The sequence below is a fragment of the Scardinius erythrophthalmus genome, assembly GCF_964197995.2.
Source record: "Scardinius erythrophthalmus genome assembly, chromosome: 11".
NCBI classification, from domain to species: Eukaryota; Metazoa; Chordata; class Actinopteri; order Cypriniformes; family Leuciscidae; genus Scardinius; species Scardinius erythrophthalmus.
In genome coordinates this window covers 5,990,491-6,004,206 of record NC_138231.1, presented here as the reverse complement: position 1 = coordinate 6,004,206, position 13,716 = coordinate 5,990,491, and the positions used below count along the sequence as shown (strand labels likewise).

Below are 13,716 nucleotides of genomic sequence, written 5' to 3'. Positions count from 1 at the left end.
GGCTGTCAGGAATATTCCTGTCCAGAGAGATCGGTAGATATCTAATCAGTTGATTTCCCAGCTGTATGTTCTTCTCCCTTGATGCTGTTGGTCTTGGATAGAGTCAACATGTCAAGTGTATAAAAGACTAGAACGTCTTTGTTGTGGAGCCTCCAGGACTGACTGTGTTTCGGTGAGGAGCAGTTCAGAGCTGCTGGAGAGACAAATAATTTCTTCAGATATCTTTATCTGTGGTTACGCATGTGGTTATATGAAGGAAGTCAGAGGGGAACAATACTATGTTTAGATGTTTCTTCCAAGCACTTCAGAATGAATCTTACAGCAGTGAACCAAACTGATGACTGTCAGGAATATTCCTGTCCAGAGAGATCTGTTTCTTTCTCTGTATATGTGATTCTGTATGTGGCCGCAGCAGCTGTGTCTCTTCTGACCGTGTGTGGAAACCTGCTGGTCATCATCTCTGTTAGTCACTTCAAGCAGCTCCACACTCCTGCTAACATCCTCATCCTCTCTTTAGCTGCGTCTGATCTGCTGGTCGGAGTTTTTGTGATGCCACTTCATTTGTCTTGGCTCATCGAGTCATGTTGGATTTCTGGACCAGTGATGTGCTCTGCTTTCAATTTTGTGACTTTTCAAGCAACTAGCGTGTCCGTTCACACTGTGGCTCTAATAGCAGTTGATCGGTTTTTGGCTTTACATTCTCCTTTTTTTTACTCAGAGGAAATATCACCCACTGTGATCTGCTTAGCAACTTTATTCAGCTGGCTTTTTTCACTCCTTTATAACTTCACTATTCTCTTCATAAATGGAAACTTCACTGTCATGTGTCCAGGAGAATGTCTTTACATTGTAGATGAGGTTTCATCCATCATTGATCTCCTGGTTGTGTTTCTTATGCCATGTACACTCATCATAATATTATACACTCATGTTTTTGTCATTGTTAGGAAACATGTGACTGCTATAAGAGCCCTTCAGGTTCACAACAGCAAAGAATCCTCTAAAAACAGAGTCAGTGACAAATCAGAGCGAAAAGCTGCATTCGCTCTGGGGATTCTGGTCTTTGTGTTTCTCCTGTGTTTACTGCCATATTATATTTTTTCTTTAACAAATTTCTTAAGAGATGACTCATTTTCTAATGATATCAACAGTGTTTTGATTCTCTTTTACCTTAATTCCTCTATCAATCCACTTATTTACGCTATGTTATACCCTTGGTTTAAAAAAAGTTTAAAAATAATTCTAACTCTTGAGGTATTTAACACAGACTCCTCTCTAATGAATGTGCTCTCCTTAATCTCTTAATAAGGAATAATGTAAAACAAATGTTTTTGCTTTTTAAGTTGTATATTTAGTTTTTCCTGATGTTATTTTTCATCATTATTGTTAGAATAGTATTATATTATATTATATTATATTATATTATATTATATTATATTATATTATATTATATTATATTATATTATATTGTGATGAATAAAACCAGGCATGTTATTCAAGAAGCATGAGTTTATTATCTGCACTGTTATAGTGCAGTATCAAAAGTAAAATGTTTGAATGTTTGTTGGTTGCTTTGTTGTTTGAGAACATTTTTGTCATATAATACAGATGCTTAATTTTAGATTTACAATGTTCTTTCCTACTTAGGCCATCCACTCTATTTCTTTTTAACATTTAACGTGTTTAGTAGTCTAATTATTATAATGAGTATCCAATGAATGTCCATTTATTGTGGGCATGGATGAGTGTTACTCTCATCCTCATGGTGGAAAAGGTCTGATGAGACTTATAAATATCAAACTGTTTGGCTTTACAAAAAGCATACAAACTGTACAAATGCAAAGTTACACTATATTGCCAAAAGTATTGGGACTCCCCTCCAAATCATTGAATTCAGGTGTTCCAATCACTTCCATGGCCATATGGCCAAGGTTGTATAAAATCAAGCACAAGCTAGGCATGCAGACTGCTTCTACAAACATTTGTGAAAGAATGGGTCGCTCTCAGGAGCTCAGTGAATTCAAGTGTGGTACCGTGATAGTCCGTTCGTGAAATTTCCTCACTACTAAATATTCCACGGTCAACTGTTATGGTATTATAACAAAGTGGAAGCAATTGGGAACAACAGCAACTCAGTCACGAAGTGGTAGGCCACGTAAAATCATAGTCAGTGCATGCAGAGGCGCACAGTGCGCAGAAGTCGGCAACTTTCTGCAGATTCAATACAGACCTCCAAAATTTGTGTGGCCTTCAGATTAGCTCAAGAACAGTGCGTAGAGCTTCATGGAATGGGTTTCCATGGCCGAGCAGCTGCAGCCAATCCTTATGTCACCAAGTGCAATGCAAAGTGTGGGATGCAGTGGTGTAAAGCACGCCGTCACTGGACTTTAGTGCAGTGGAGATGTGTTCTCTGGAGTGACGAATCACGCTTCTCTGTCTGGTAATCCGATGGACAAGTCTAGGTTTAGAGACTGCGAGCCAGGCCTTCTTGTCCAACATCAGTGCCTGACCTCACAAATGCGCTTCTAGAAGAATGGTAAAAAATTCCCATAAAGGCACTCCTAAACCTTGTGGAAAGCCCAGAAGAGTTGAAGCTGTTATATTGTAGCTGCAAAGGGGGCATGGAACAACTCCATATTAAACCCTATGGATTAAGAATGGGATGTCATTAAAGTTCATTTGCATGTAAAGGCAGACGTCCCAAAACTTTTGACAATATAGTGTATATTCGCATACAGAAATGCATAATTCTGCTATATGTCTTTCACCTCAAGGCTAAAACAGTCAATAATCTCCATTGTTGATAAGTTGTTCTTGTTTACAAAGAGTATTTATAGTGTGTTAAGCCTATAACTGCCGGCCCGCGGGCCATTTGGATTTGGATCTACATTTTGATAGATTTAGTTTAGCTCTAGTTTCAGTTGAAGTCACCATTATGGTGATTCGTATTTCCTTTAGTTGGGCTCTTGGACTTTATATTTAGTTTTTTCTCTACCAGCTCTAACAATGTCTTTGTAAAACACTCTGCAATAGCAAAGAAAGCCAAAACAAAATGTGATCAGGTGATGTTGGCTAACTGCTGATGGTAACTATTGATGCTTGTGGCCCAGGTCTGGCAAACAGGAGCAGACTGCCGTAGTGGGGCAGATCTGGGCCGGCAAAATGTTGCTATATGGGTAGTGAATGAGTGTCTTATTTGAAGGCTACTTTAATTTTTTTTTGTTTTGTTTTTTTGGGGGGGGGGAATTTGGATAAACTATACCTTTAAAAGTAGTTGAATAAAAAAAAAATTGCAAGCAACATTTGTTGTACAGTGCAAATATTAGGTAGTTTTTGTAGGTTTTTTTTTTTTTTTGCAAATGCTTCATGTAAGCCCACATATGTCTTTGAGTTCTGTATTACAGCCTTCAGCTCTTTTCCTCTAGATGAACAAAATGAGTTGATCTCCCAGCTGTATGTTCTTCTCCCTTGATGCTGCCAGTCTTGGTAAGAGTCAACATGTCAAGTGTATAAAGGGCAGCATAGATTGTACGTATTTATTATGGAACCTCCAGAAGTCAATGTAATCTGTTTCAGATGATGAGCAGTTCAAAGCTGTTGCATTTGAATCCATGAATCCTTGCATGAGAGAAGTCAGAGGGGAACAACACTATGTTTAAGTGTTTCTTCCAAGCACTTCAGAATGAATCTTACAGCAGTGAACCAAACTGATGACTGTCAGGAATATTCCTGTCCAGAGAGATCTGTTTCTTTCTCTGTATATGTGATTCTGTATGTGGCCGCAGCAGCTGTGGCTCTTCTGACCGTGTGTGGAAACCTGCTGGTCATCATCTCTGTTAGTCACTTCAAGCAGCTCCACACTCCTGCTAACATCCTCATCCTCTCTTTAGCTGCGTCTGATCTGCTGGTCGGAGTTTTAGTGATGCCACTTCATTTGTCTTGGCTCATCGAGTCATGTTGGATTTTTGGACCAGAGATGTGCTCGGTTTTACATTTTGTGACTTTTCAAGCAACAAGCGTGTCTGTTCACACTGTTGCTCTAATAGCAGTTGATCGGTTTCTGGCTTTACATTCTCCTTTTTTTTACTCAGAAATCTCTCCCACTGTCATCTGCATAGCAACTTTATTCAGCTGGCTGTTTTCACTCCTTTATAACTTCACTATTCTCTTCATCAATGGAAATTTCACTGTCATGTGTCCCGGAGAATGTATTTCTACTATTGATGGGGTTTCATCCATCATTGATCTCCTGGTTGTGTTTCTTATGCCATGTACACTCATCATAATATTATACACTCGTGTTTTTGTCATTGTTAGGAAACATGTGACTGCTATAAGAGCCCTTCAGGTTCACAACAGCAAAGGATCCTCTAAAAACAGAATCAGTGACAAATCAGAGCGAAAAGCTGCGAAACTGCTGGGGATTCTGGTCTTTGTGTTTCTCCTGTGTTTACTTCCATATTATATTTGTTCTTTAGTGATTCCATATGAACATGCTGACTTAATTTATGTCAGAGATATCACTATAATAGTTTTCTTACTGAACTCCACCATTAATCCCATCATTTATGCTTTATTCTATCCCTGGTTTCAGAAAAGTTTAAAATTAATTTTCTCATATAAAGTGTTTAATAAAGACTCCTCTTTGATGAATGTGCTGTAAGTCATTGAATGTAAGAGAGAATCAGACTTTTTCTTGTTGTCTATTTTTCAGATGTACTTCGCATAGGTTAATGTGTTTTTATTTTATTTTTTATTTTTTTCAAATTAAACATGACAGTGAACACATTGTGTCAGTAAACTGTATAACAATGTAAGTGGGTGCAATAATAGTGCAATAATCTCACTTAATGAAATTAATAATTAGAATTATTGAATATAGTGCTTTATTTAGAGACTATGAATACAAAAGGGTTTTTCAAAGATAAAGTCTTCAAAGTTTTAACTACAAAAAAATTATATGTGATGTTATAGTGTTTAAAGGTTGCAATCTAACTGCATGATATGTGAACACTGATTTCAAGCCTCACAAGGCACATAACCGTTCAGATTTTTTAAATGTTTCTTATTACAATCAATGCTTTTACGGGAGCCGAATCGTAAGAGTCACAGAGTGCTTCTCAAACTGAAGGTTGCATCCTAGTGAATCTGTGAATCAGTCCAGTAATTTAGAGGCTTGTAGAGTCTTCCTCAGCAATAAATGCTAGAATGAGATGGTCTAGTAAGTGTGCATGGCCACATTCCCACCCCCACGGAAAATACCATTAAAACTTAATTTTGCATTAAAACTCTTTATATTAATTGACTTTCTACTAATACAATAAAGTGAATGGCAATCGTCTGTGGTCTCCCATTGGCTTACATTATTGGCAGTTTAGTGTTAAGTGATTAATTCACACCAAAACAAAAGATTACATGTATGCCTTCATCTCCGAAAACATTATTTTTACCTTACATTTCAAAATGAATTCAGACAAGTTCAGTGCCGACTCGTTTTCCATCAGTTCTTATTCGTGAATTGGAATGTGTGCAGAGAATTGTGGATGATTTAACACTTGATGCATCCTTCAAAATGAGCTGAATGAAGGACTTGAATCGAAGGCTGCCTTGTAAGGATCCTTAAAATTGAGGCGGCCTTCGAAGGCGCTTGATGACATGACAGCTGAGATAGGCAGCTTTTGGTGTCATGTCTCCGGTCTGATTCGCCTGTTTTCTTATCCTTATGTTCATTGTCTGTGTGGTTTGTTGTCTCGGAGCACATGGCTTTGTTTTGACAGTTCGCCACGTGCTCTGTTGTCATTGTGGTGTGGTTTGTTTCCCCACCCTCTCGTTCATCATCACTGCTCAGTCCCTGCACCTGTTATTGATTACCTTTCTTGTTAATTCCCCTATTTATTCTCCTTGTGTCTTCTGTCTTGTGTCAGATCGTTGTGTTTGATTCCCACTACGCTTCGACCCAGCCTGTTAATATTTACCTCCAGTCGTGTCTTGTTCAGTCCTGTTTTGAGGCTCCAGTGCCATTTGTTTTCTTTTGTGCATCTTCCTCTGTCGATCTCTCCAGGCCTTCTCTCTGCTGCCGGCTGAGTTTCAGCTCACTGGTCCTGTTTTCCCTCTTCAGTCTCTTGCCTCTCATCAGCATGTGATCTTGCAACACGCCCCTCTCTCTCTGCCTGACGCCCTGCTTTTCTCCCGGTGCCTGAGCTTTGCACTCTGCATCACCGTATAAGGAGACGGCCTTTTGCCTTTTACTGGATTTGTTCAAATGCTGCATCAGTAAGGTCAGATACATTTTCTGCTCAACCCCCCATCCTCACCACAAACCAGAGCCCCATGCCAACAACCCCCACCATACGACGGTGATCCTAATTCCTGTCGGGCATTTCTCAATGCTCCTTGTTGTTTGCTCTCCAGCCTCGTCATAAGCAGTCTCCTCTACCTGACCCTAAGCCCATGTAGTTAGGCCATCTTCATCTCACGGCCCAGGAGAGACAACAAGGAGAGACAGCCTATGCTTGTACTGTGGGAAGCCTGGAAGCCATTAAGTTTCCTTTAAAAGCCAAGGCCAATCAGTAGAGGGGGATCCTGGTGGGCGCTTCTCCCTGTGTGAATTACCCTTCGTCTCGCAAACTGTTACCGGTCACAATCCATTTGAGGGCTCTTCTAATTCCCAAATCTGACCGGGGTCCTGGCAGAGTACTAAAATCTTCTCCAGGTGTTCAGCAAGTCCCAGCCCACTTCTCTACCTCCTCACCAGCCATATGACTGCGCCATTGACCTCCTCCCAGGCACTTCACCGCCTAAAGGTTCGTCTTTATTCCCTGTCTGGTCCAGAAAGACAGGCTATGGAAAAGTATTTTCACGATTCCCTCAATGCCGGTCTCATCCATCCCTCTTCATTGCCTACTGGTGCGGGGTTCTTCTTTATCAAGACGCGGTCGTGTCTCAGCTGTCCCCTAAGGATGGGAGGGTTTATCCCTGTGCCTACTTCTCCCATCGACTGAGCCCAGCAGACCATAACTATGACATCGGTAGCAGGGAGCTGTTGGCAGTCAGTTTGGCTTTGAAGGAGTGATGCCCTTGGTTGGAGGGGTCGGCACAACCCTTTTTAGTTTGGACTAACCATAAAAAGCTTGAATATATTTGCTTGGCCAAGAGGTTAAATTCTCGTCAGGCCCACTAGGCACTCTTTTTTGGCTGGTTTAGCTTCACACTTTTGTAACGACCAGGATCTAAGAATGTCAAACCCGAAAGCCTTTCTCGGCTGTTCGGGGCCCCTGAGGGTGAAACACTGACCAAGACTATCCTCCCTAGAGGAGTGGTGGTGGGGTCCATTTCCTGGGGCATCGAGTGGAGAAGGCCTGTCATCAGCAAGGGGTGCCAAGGGAGTTACCTGCCTGCCGACTCTTTGTGCCAGCGGTACTGCGCCTTGAAGTCCTACAGTGGGGACACACATCCAAGCACACCTGTCACCCAGGAATTCGGAGATCATTGGCTGCCATCCGCCAGTGGTTTTGGTGACCCTCCATGGGCCTGGACGTCAGGCAGTATGTGTTGGCTTGCTATACCTGTGCCCAGAACAAGACTTTGAACCACCCGTTGGTCTGCTCCAGCCCTTACCCATTCCCTCTCATCCTTGGTCACATTTGGCCCTTGATTTTGTCGCTGGCCTTCCACCCTCAAGAGGTAACACTGTGATCCTGTCGGTGGTGGACCGCTTCTCTAAGGCAGCCCATTTCATTCCTTTGCCCAAGCTTCCCTCAGCCAAGGAAACAGCTCAGGTGGTAGTCGTCCACATTTTCCGGATTCATGGCCAATCCATGCTGTGGGTTTGCCTTAGCCTTCATCCAGTGCTGTTGTCACACCTGGAGGAAGGCTGAGAAGGTCCTGGTCCTGGCCCAGACCTTCAGACTCCTTCCCCTCGTTATGTGTGTGGTCAGAAGGCATGTTTATCCACCAAGGACCTACCTCTCAGGGTGGCCTCCCGAAAGTTTGGCCCCAAGTTCATTGGTCAATACTGCATCACTAAGGTCCCGAGTCCAGTGGCGGTTCTTCTCAAGCTTCCTCTTAACAGGGTCAAACATGTGTTTTGCTCTTCCCTAAACCCTGTTGTCTCTACTCCTGCCCCCAACTCCCCCTCGTCTAGTGGATGGCTCTCCTGTGTACACTGTCAGGAAGTTACTAGATGCCAGACGTTGTGGCAGGGGTTTCCAGTATCTCGTGGACTGGGAGGGATACGGCCCGGAGGAGAGTAGCTGAGTTCCAGCTTGTGACATCTTGGATCAAGCACTGATCGAGGACTTCAGTCTGCGACGAGGTGAGCCCCTCCCAGGGTTGCCAGGTGGCGTCCCTAAGGGGGGGTGCTGTCATGTCTCCGGTCTGATTCACCTGTTTTCTTGTCCTTACAGAGTGTACCTTTTTTTCTAAGAGTGTATGTTCGTTGTCACATGGCTTTGTTTTGACAGTTCGCCATGTGCTCCACTGTCATTCTGGTGTGAGCAAGCAAATAGAATCTAATCAAATATTTAATTATGACAATAGTAATTTCTCGATAGAAATTACATCAAAAGTGGAAAGCATTGGTTTAAAAATTTACATTTACACACAAACTGACAACCAACCGCAAATGTCAGACGCCATCTTTATTTATTGTCACAGAATGGAAAGCACAGGATTGTGGGATATCAGAGGTAACGAGGAATACATCTATGCTGTATTCAAAAATCGATCAGATGAATGTATCTCAGGAGACAGAAAGTGAATCTAACATTGGATTCGGATGTGCCTTGATGCCTTCCTACCTTGGAATGCGTCCTCCGAAGGCAGCATTTGTAAGCTTTTTGAAGCAGCCACAGCCTTCCGTTTGAGAAGCACCCATTAGTCTATGTTTGCGCATCAAATGGTAGCATTCACTAATAAATTTTTGCGTTTTTATGTGCACAGAGAAAGTTCTCGTGCAAGGTTTTCGCCTGATTGGTGAGTAGGCACATGAATTTGATCTAATATCTTAGTTAATGTTAATCAAGAAGGGCGCTGACCCGAAGACTTTAATAAAACACATTCAAACCATGTTCATTGAAGGGCCTTTCATACAATCTCACATGTCTACTGCTCGCTCACGCTTTGAGAAAAGGTCTTCTTTTCTTTTTCAGCAAGTTCTTCGAGTAAAACTGTTCGTCGTTCTTACAACTCCTTAAAAATATAATAAAAAAAATTGTATATATCGCTAGATGTATATACGGCCATACAGGCTGTATTTTTGTCATGTCAATTTTTTATTGTTTTTATTGTTTTTTATTCTACTTTTGCAGAATCACTTAGCTGTTTCAGTTCTATAATCATTACACCTAGATATTTTCAACAATAGGCTTAATGAATTACTTCTCCAAAAATAATCATGTTACTGTCAGGGCAGGTTGGCTATGAAGCACTTATTTTGTGACCATAAAAGATGTTTAATAAAGTAGCTGTGTTTATGTGAACACAATCCAGAAATATTACATCTGCCATGGATGTCGTGTCTTACTCTATAGTCATGCTGCTTCTCTGCCATTTATGAATTTTCTCTTGTGGCCTCATGTAATAGCAAAGCATAGTTAAGATACTTTTCGCATACTATATAAAAGGAAAGAAGGCATATTTGAACACGGCGATACATCAGGATTTAAATATTAGAAGTTTTTAATCCTGTCTAATTTTTTAGCCTAGCTGTCTAGTTTTTGTAACAAACTTATCAGTTCATCTCCCAGCTGTATGTTCTTCTCCCTTGATGGTGCTGATCTTGGAAAGAGCCAACATGTCAAGTGTATAAAAAGAAACATAGATTGTAGAATGTATTTATTGTGGAGCCTCCAGGACTGACGATGTTTTGGTGAGGAGCAGTTCAGATCTGCTGGAGAGACAAATAGCATCTTCAGATATCTTTATCTGTGGTTACGCATGTGGTTATATGAAGGAAGTCAGAGGGGAACAATACTATGTTTAGATGTTTCTTCCATGCACTTCAAAATGAATCTTACAGCAGTGAACCAAACTGATGACTGTCAGGAATATTCCTGTCCAGAGAGATCTGTTTCTTTCTCTGTCTATGTGATTCTGTATGTGGCCGCAGCAGCTGTGGCTCTTCTGACCGTGTTCGGAAACCTGCTGGTCGTCATCTCTGTTAGTCACTTCAAGCAGCTCCACACTCCTGCTAACATCCTCATCCTCTCTTTAGCTGCGTCTGATCTGCTGGTCGGAGTTTTTGTGATGCCGTTTCATTTGATTTTGCTGATTGAGGCATGTTGGATTTCTGGACCAGTGATGTGCTCATTTTTCAATTTTGTGGCTTTTCAAGCAACTACCGTGTCTGTTCACACTGTGGCTATAATTGCAGTTGATCGGTTTCTGGCTTTACATTCTCCTTTTTTTTACTCAGAGGATATCTATCCCACTGTGATCTACATAGCAACTTTATTTAACTGGCTGTTTTCACTCCTTTATAACTTCACTCTGCTCTTCATTAATGGAAACTTCACTGTCATGTGTCCAGGAGAATGTGTTTATACTTTAGATGGGGGTTCATCCCTCATTGATCTCCTGCTTGTGTTTTTTATGCCATGTACACTCATCATAATATTATACACTTATATTTTTATCATTGTTAGGAAACACGTGACTGCTATAAGAGCCCTTCAGGTTCACAACAGCAAAGAATCCTCTAAAAACAGAGTCAGTGACAAATCAGAGCTAAAAGCAGCGATACTGCTGGGGATTCTGGTCTTTGTGTTTCTCCTGTGTTTACTGCCATATTATATTTGTTCTTTAGTGATTCCGTACAGTAATGCTGACTTAAATTATGTCAGAGATGTTGCTTCAATGTTTTTCTATCTGAACTCCACCATTAATCCCATAATGTACGCCTTATTTTACCCTTGGTTTCAGAAAAGCTTAAAATTAATTCTCACATTTAAAGTGTTTAATGAAGACTCCTCTCTGATGAAAGTGCAGTAAGTCATTGAATGTAAGACAAAATGTTTCCCCTGTTTTTTCATGGTTTTTAGCACAATTTTCCAACGGACAAAATTGCGATTGTTAACTCATGATTTCTGTTCTGTCTGTGCGCACCAATCTTGCACTTCTATCTCCTCCTCAACCAGACCACCTAGAGACTTCGGGTTTTCGGCATTATGTTAAGGAAGGTCTAATCTCGGGAACGCACAAAAAAAAAAAACATAAAAAGATTTACTATCTCTAGTGTTGTGATCCCATGACGTCAGAAAATTGTGCTAAAACACTCACTGAGTTTTTACTTGTTTATATATATATATATATATACTTTGTCTAGGTTAATGTACAATATTTTGTTATATTAAACATGAGTCTTGACTACAAAACAGCTATTGATCATTTCCTCAAATATTGCCGAAATATAGCTCAATTATCAGTATCACATATTGGTCTTTTTTGGCAACAGGCTCTAATATGGACCCAGAGTACATGTGATCGCATTTGAAACCTCAGTTGCCGGCTGTGCATATGCCAATACAGACTGCATTTTATATTGTGTTATTTTTAAATGTTTACAAGGAAATAATGAATATTGTAAGAGCTATTGTATATATAAAAGTTTAGAATCTTTTCTGTTTAAAGTCCAGATTCTTTCTTGTTTAGTTTAGGCTATATACATTATAAGAATAAACATTTTCAGTGTGTAGGCTACATGATACAGTTTAAATAAAATAATATTAAAAATAAATAACATCTTAAAACGTAATGGCTGGGTTTCACAGACTGGACTAGATTAAGCAAGGATTAGGCCTTAGTTCAATCAGGGCGTTTAAGTTGCTTTTATAAATTTGCCTTAGGACAAAACAGTACTGGTGTGCATCTTAAGACAAAACAATGGCACTGACATATTTTAAGATATATTGTGGCAGTTGCTTTCAGTTAAAACAGATCAAACATGCATTTTAGTCTAAAACTAGTTTAAGCCTTGTCTGTGAAACTGGGGGAATAAATTCAAATGCAACTTAAAGACAGAGGGCCCTATTTTAACGATCTGAAACGCAAGTTTGGGCAGGTCTTGGGCGCTGTTACTATTTTCCCGGCGGGATAAATGACTCTTGCGCCCGACGCAAATCTAAAATGGGTTGGCCTGAAGTAGTAGTGCAGGGCCATATGTAGCAAAATAATGTGTTTGGAACATTTCATATAGATTTTTGCAAATTATGTTTTTTGACTTCTTCAGACCCTATAGTTAGCAAAACTACCTGTTTCCGATTTTTCCCGGGCTGCACAGGCCCAAAATCCAAGATGGCGGATATATCACCAAAAATTGCAAATAATCGCCTTTTTAAACATTTCAAATGGATATATGTTAGGTATATCATTATATACACACATTTTTTAATTAATTGAATGACTTAGGAAATAAATATGACCATGGGTAACATGAATTATCATGATTATCAACCAATGATGGGTGTAACCACCATTATGCTATTTATTGGCATACCCGGAAAAACACATTGACTAATTAAAAGTTTCCTTCATATAACCTAATAATCATTTTAATTAAAATAATGTTCTGCGCTCACCACAATAATTCTGTTAACAATCAGATGACATGGAAAATTATTGGGGAGAATGGATTACATGAAGCCAATTGGAAAGATGGGAAAGATAGCCAGCCCTTGTTACTAGGAAACGATAAACAAAATGAAACTTTTGAGCTTTTGCAGAAAGAGGGAAATTATTTTTCCAGCCTGGAGAAGAACAGCACTTGTCAAATGTGCTATGAAATGTAAGTTCACATTTCCCCCCTCTACACCCAATGTTAGAAATTAATATGGCTGGGTACCGTGTTTGATACTCTTTAGGTACCGACCGAATTGCCTCGATACTATCGAGTATAGTGAAGCTACCAGTGTAGCATCTCACAAGAGGCCAGAGTTCAGTTAACTTGTTTATTAACCAGAAGCACAACGTGCGGGCATTGAAACACAGCGGCCGTGTCTGGCCCAGAACAGAAAGAGAAACAGAACTTCCTCAACTCAAACGCTATCTCCCCAGGGGGTCCGCCCCCTCTCCTCAGGCCGCCAACCAACAGCACGCCCGGGGTTACACATAGCTGATTGACAGCCACACAGCCATTGACAGTCGCTACATTACTGTCACACTATAAGCCCAGGAGGCTTTTCAGCTGTTGCTGGTCTGTTGGTGTGGGCCAGTCTCTGATCGCTCGTACCTTTTCATCCATTGTGATGATGCCATCTCTGCCCAGCCTGTGCCCAAGAAGTGACACCTCTCTCTGCATGAAGTGGCACTTTTCCGGGTGGAGTTTGAGACCCACTGCTGCTATACGCTCCAAAACATGCTGCAGGGACTGGAGAGCTGCCTGGAAAGTGGGGCCGTGGGCGAGAATGTCATCCAGGTACACCACACACTCACACAGAGGGACTCCTGACAGCACTTTGTCCATCAGTCTTTCAAATGACGCTGGTGAATTGCAAAGGCCAAATTGGAGAACTTTGAACTGCCAGAGGCCACGGCTTGTGCAGAACGCTGTCTTTGGTTTGGCAGCAAGAGAGAGAGGCACCTGCCAGTATCCCGACCTCAGGTCCAGCGACGTGTACCAGGCTGACATCAACCTGTGGCAGAGAGTAGGAGTCCTTCCTTATCATCCCATTGAGCCTTCTTTAGTCCACACAGAACCTCCACTGACCGTTCCTCTTTGGG

General features: G+C 41.1%; 3 protein-coding genes across 3 annotated transcripts; all 3 read left to right on the top strand.

The window, feature by feature from the left end:
* Positions 1-309: 309 nt before the first annotated feature.
* Positions 310-1,305, top strand: LOC308698208 (trace amine-associated receptor 13c-like; the record flags this gene model as incomplete). Its single annotated transcript, XM_081378126.1, has 1 exon — positions 310-1,305. The coding sequence occupies one exon, from the start codon at positions 310-312 to the stop codon at positions 1,303-1,305; it is 996 nt and encodes a 331-aa protein (XP_081234252.1).
* Positions 1,306-3,682: 2,377 nt separating this feature from the next.
* LOC308698145 (trace amine-associated receptor 13c-like) lies at positions 3,683-4,663 on the top strand (the record flags this gene model as incomplete). The annotated part of the gene is made up of 1 exon (XM_081378050.1): positions 3,683-4,663. One exon carries the CDS (start codon positions 3,683-3,685, stop codon positions 4,661-4,663), a length of 981 nt encoding a protein of 326 aa, XP_081234176.1.
* A 5,342-nt stretch (positions 4,664-10,005) lies between these two features.
* LOC308698142 (trace amine-associated receptor 13c-like) lies at positions 10,006-10,989 on the top strand (the record flags this gene model as incomplete). The annotated part of the gene is made up of 1 exon (XM_081378047.1): positions 10,006-10,989. The coding sequence occupies one exon, from the start codon at positions 10,006-10,008 to the stop codon at positions 10,987-10,989; it is 984 nt and encodes a 327-aa protein (XP_081234173.1).
* Positions 10,990-13,716: the final 2,727 nt, after the last annotated feature.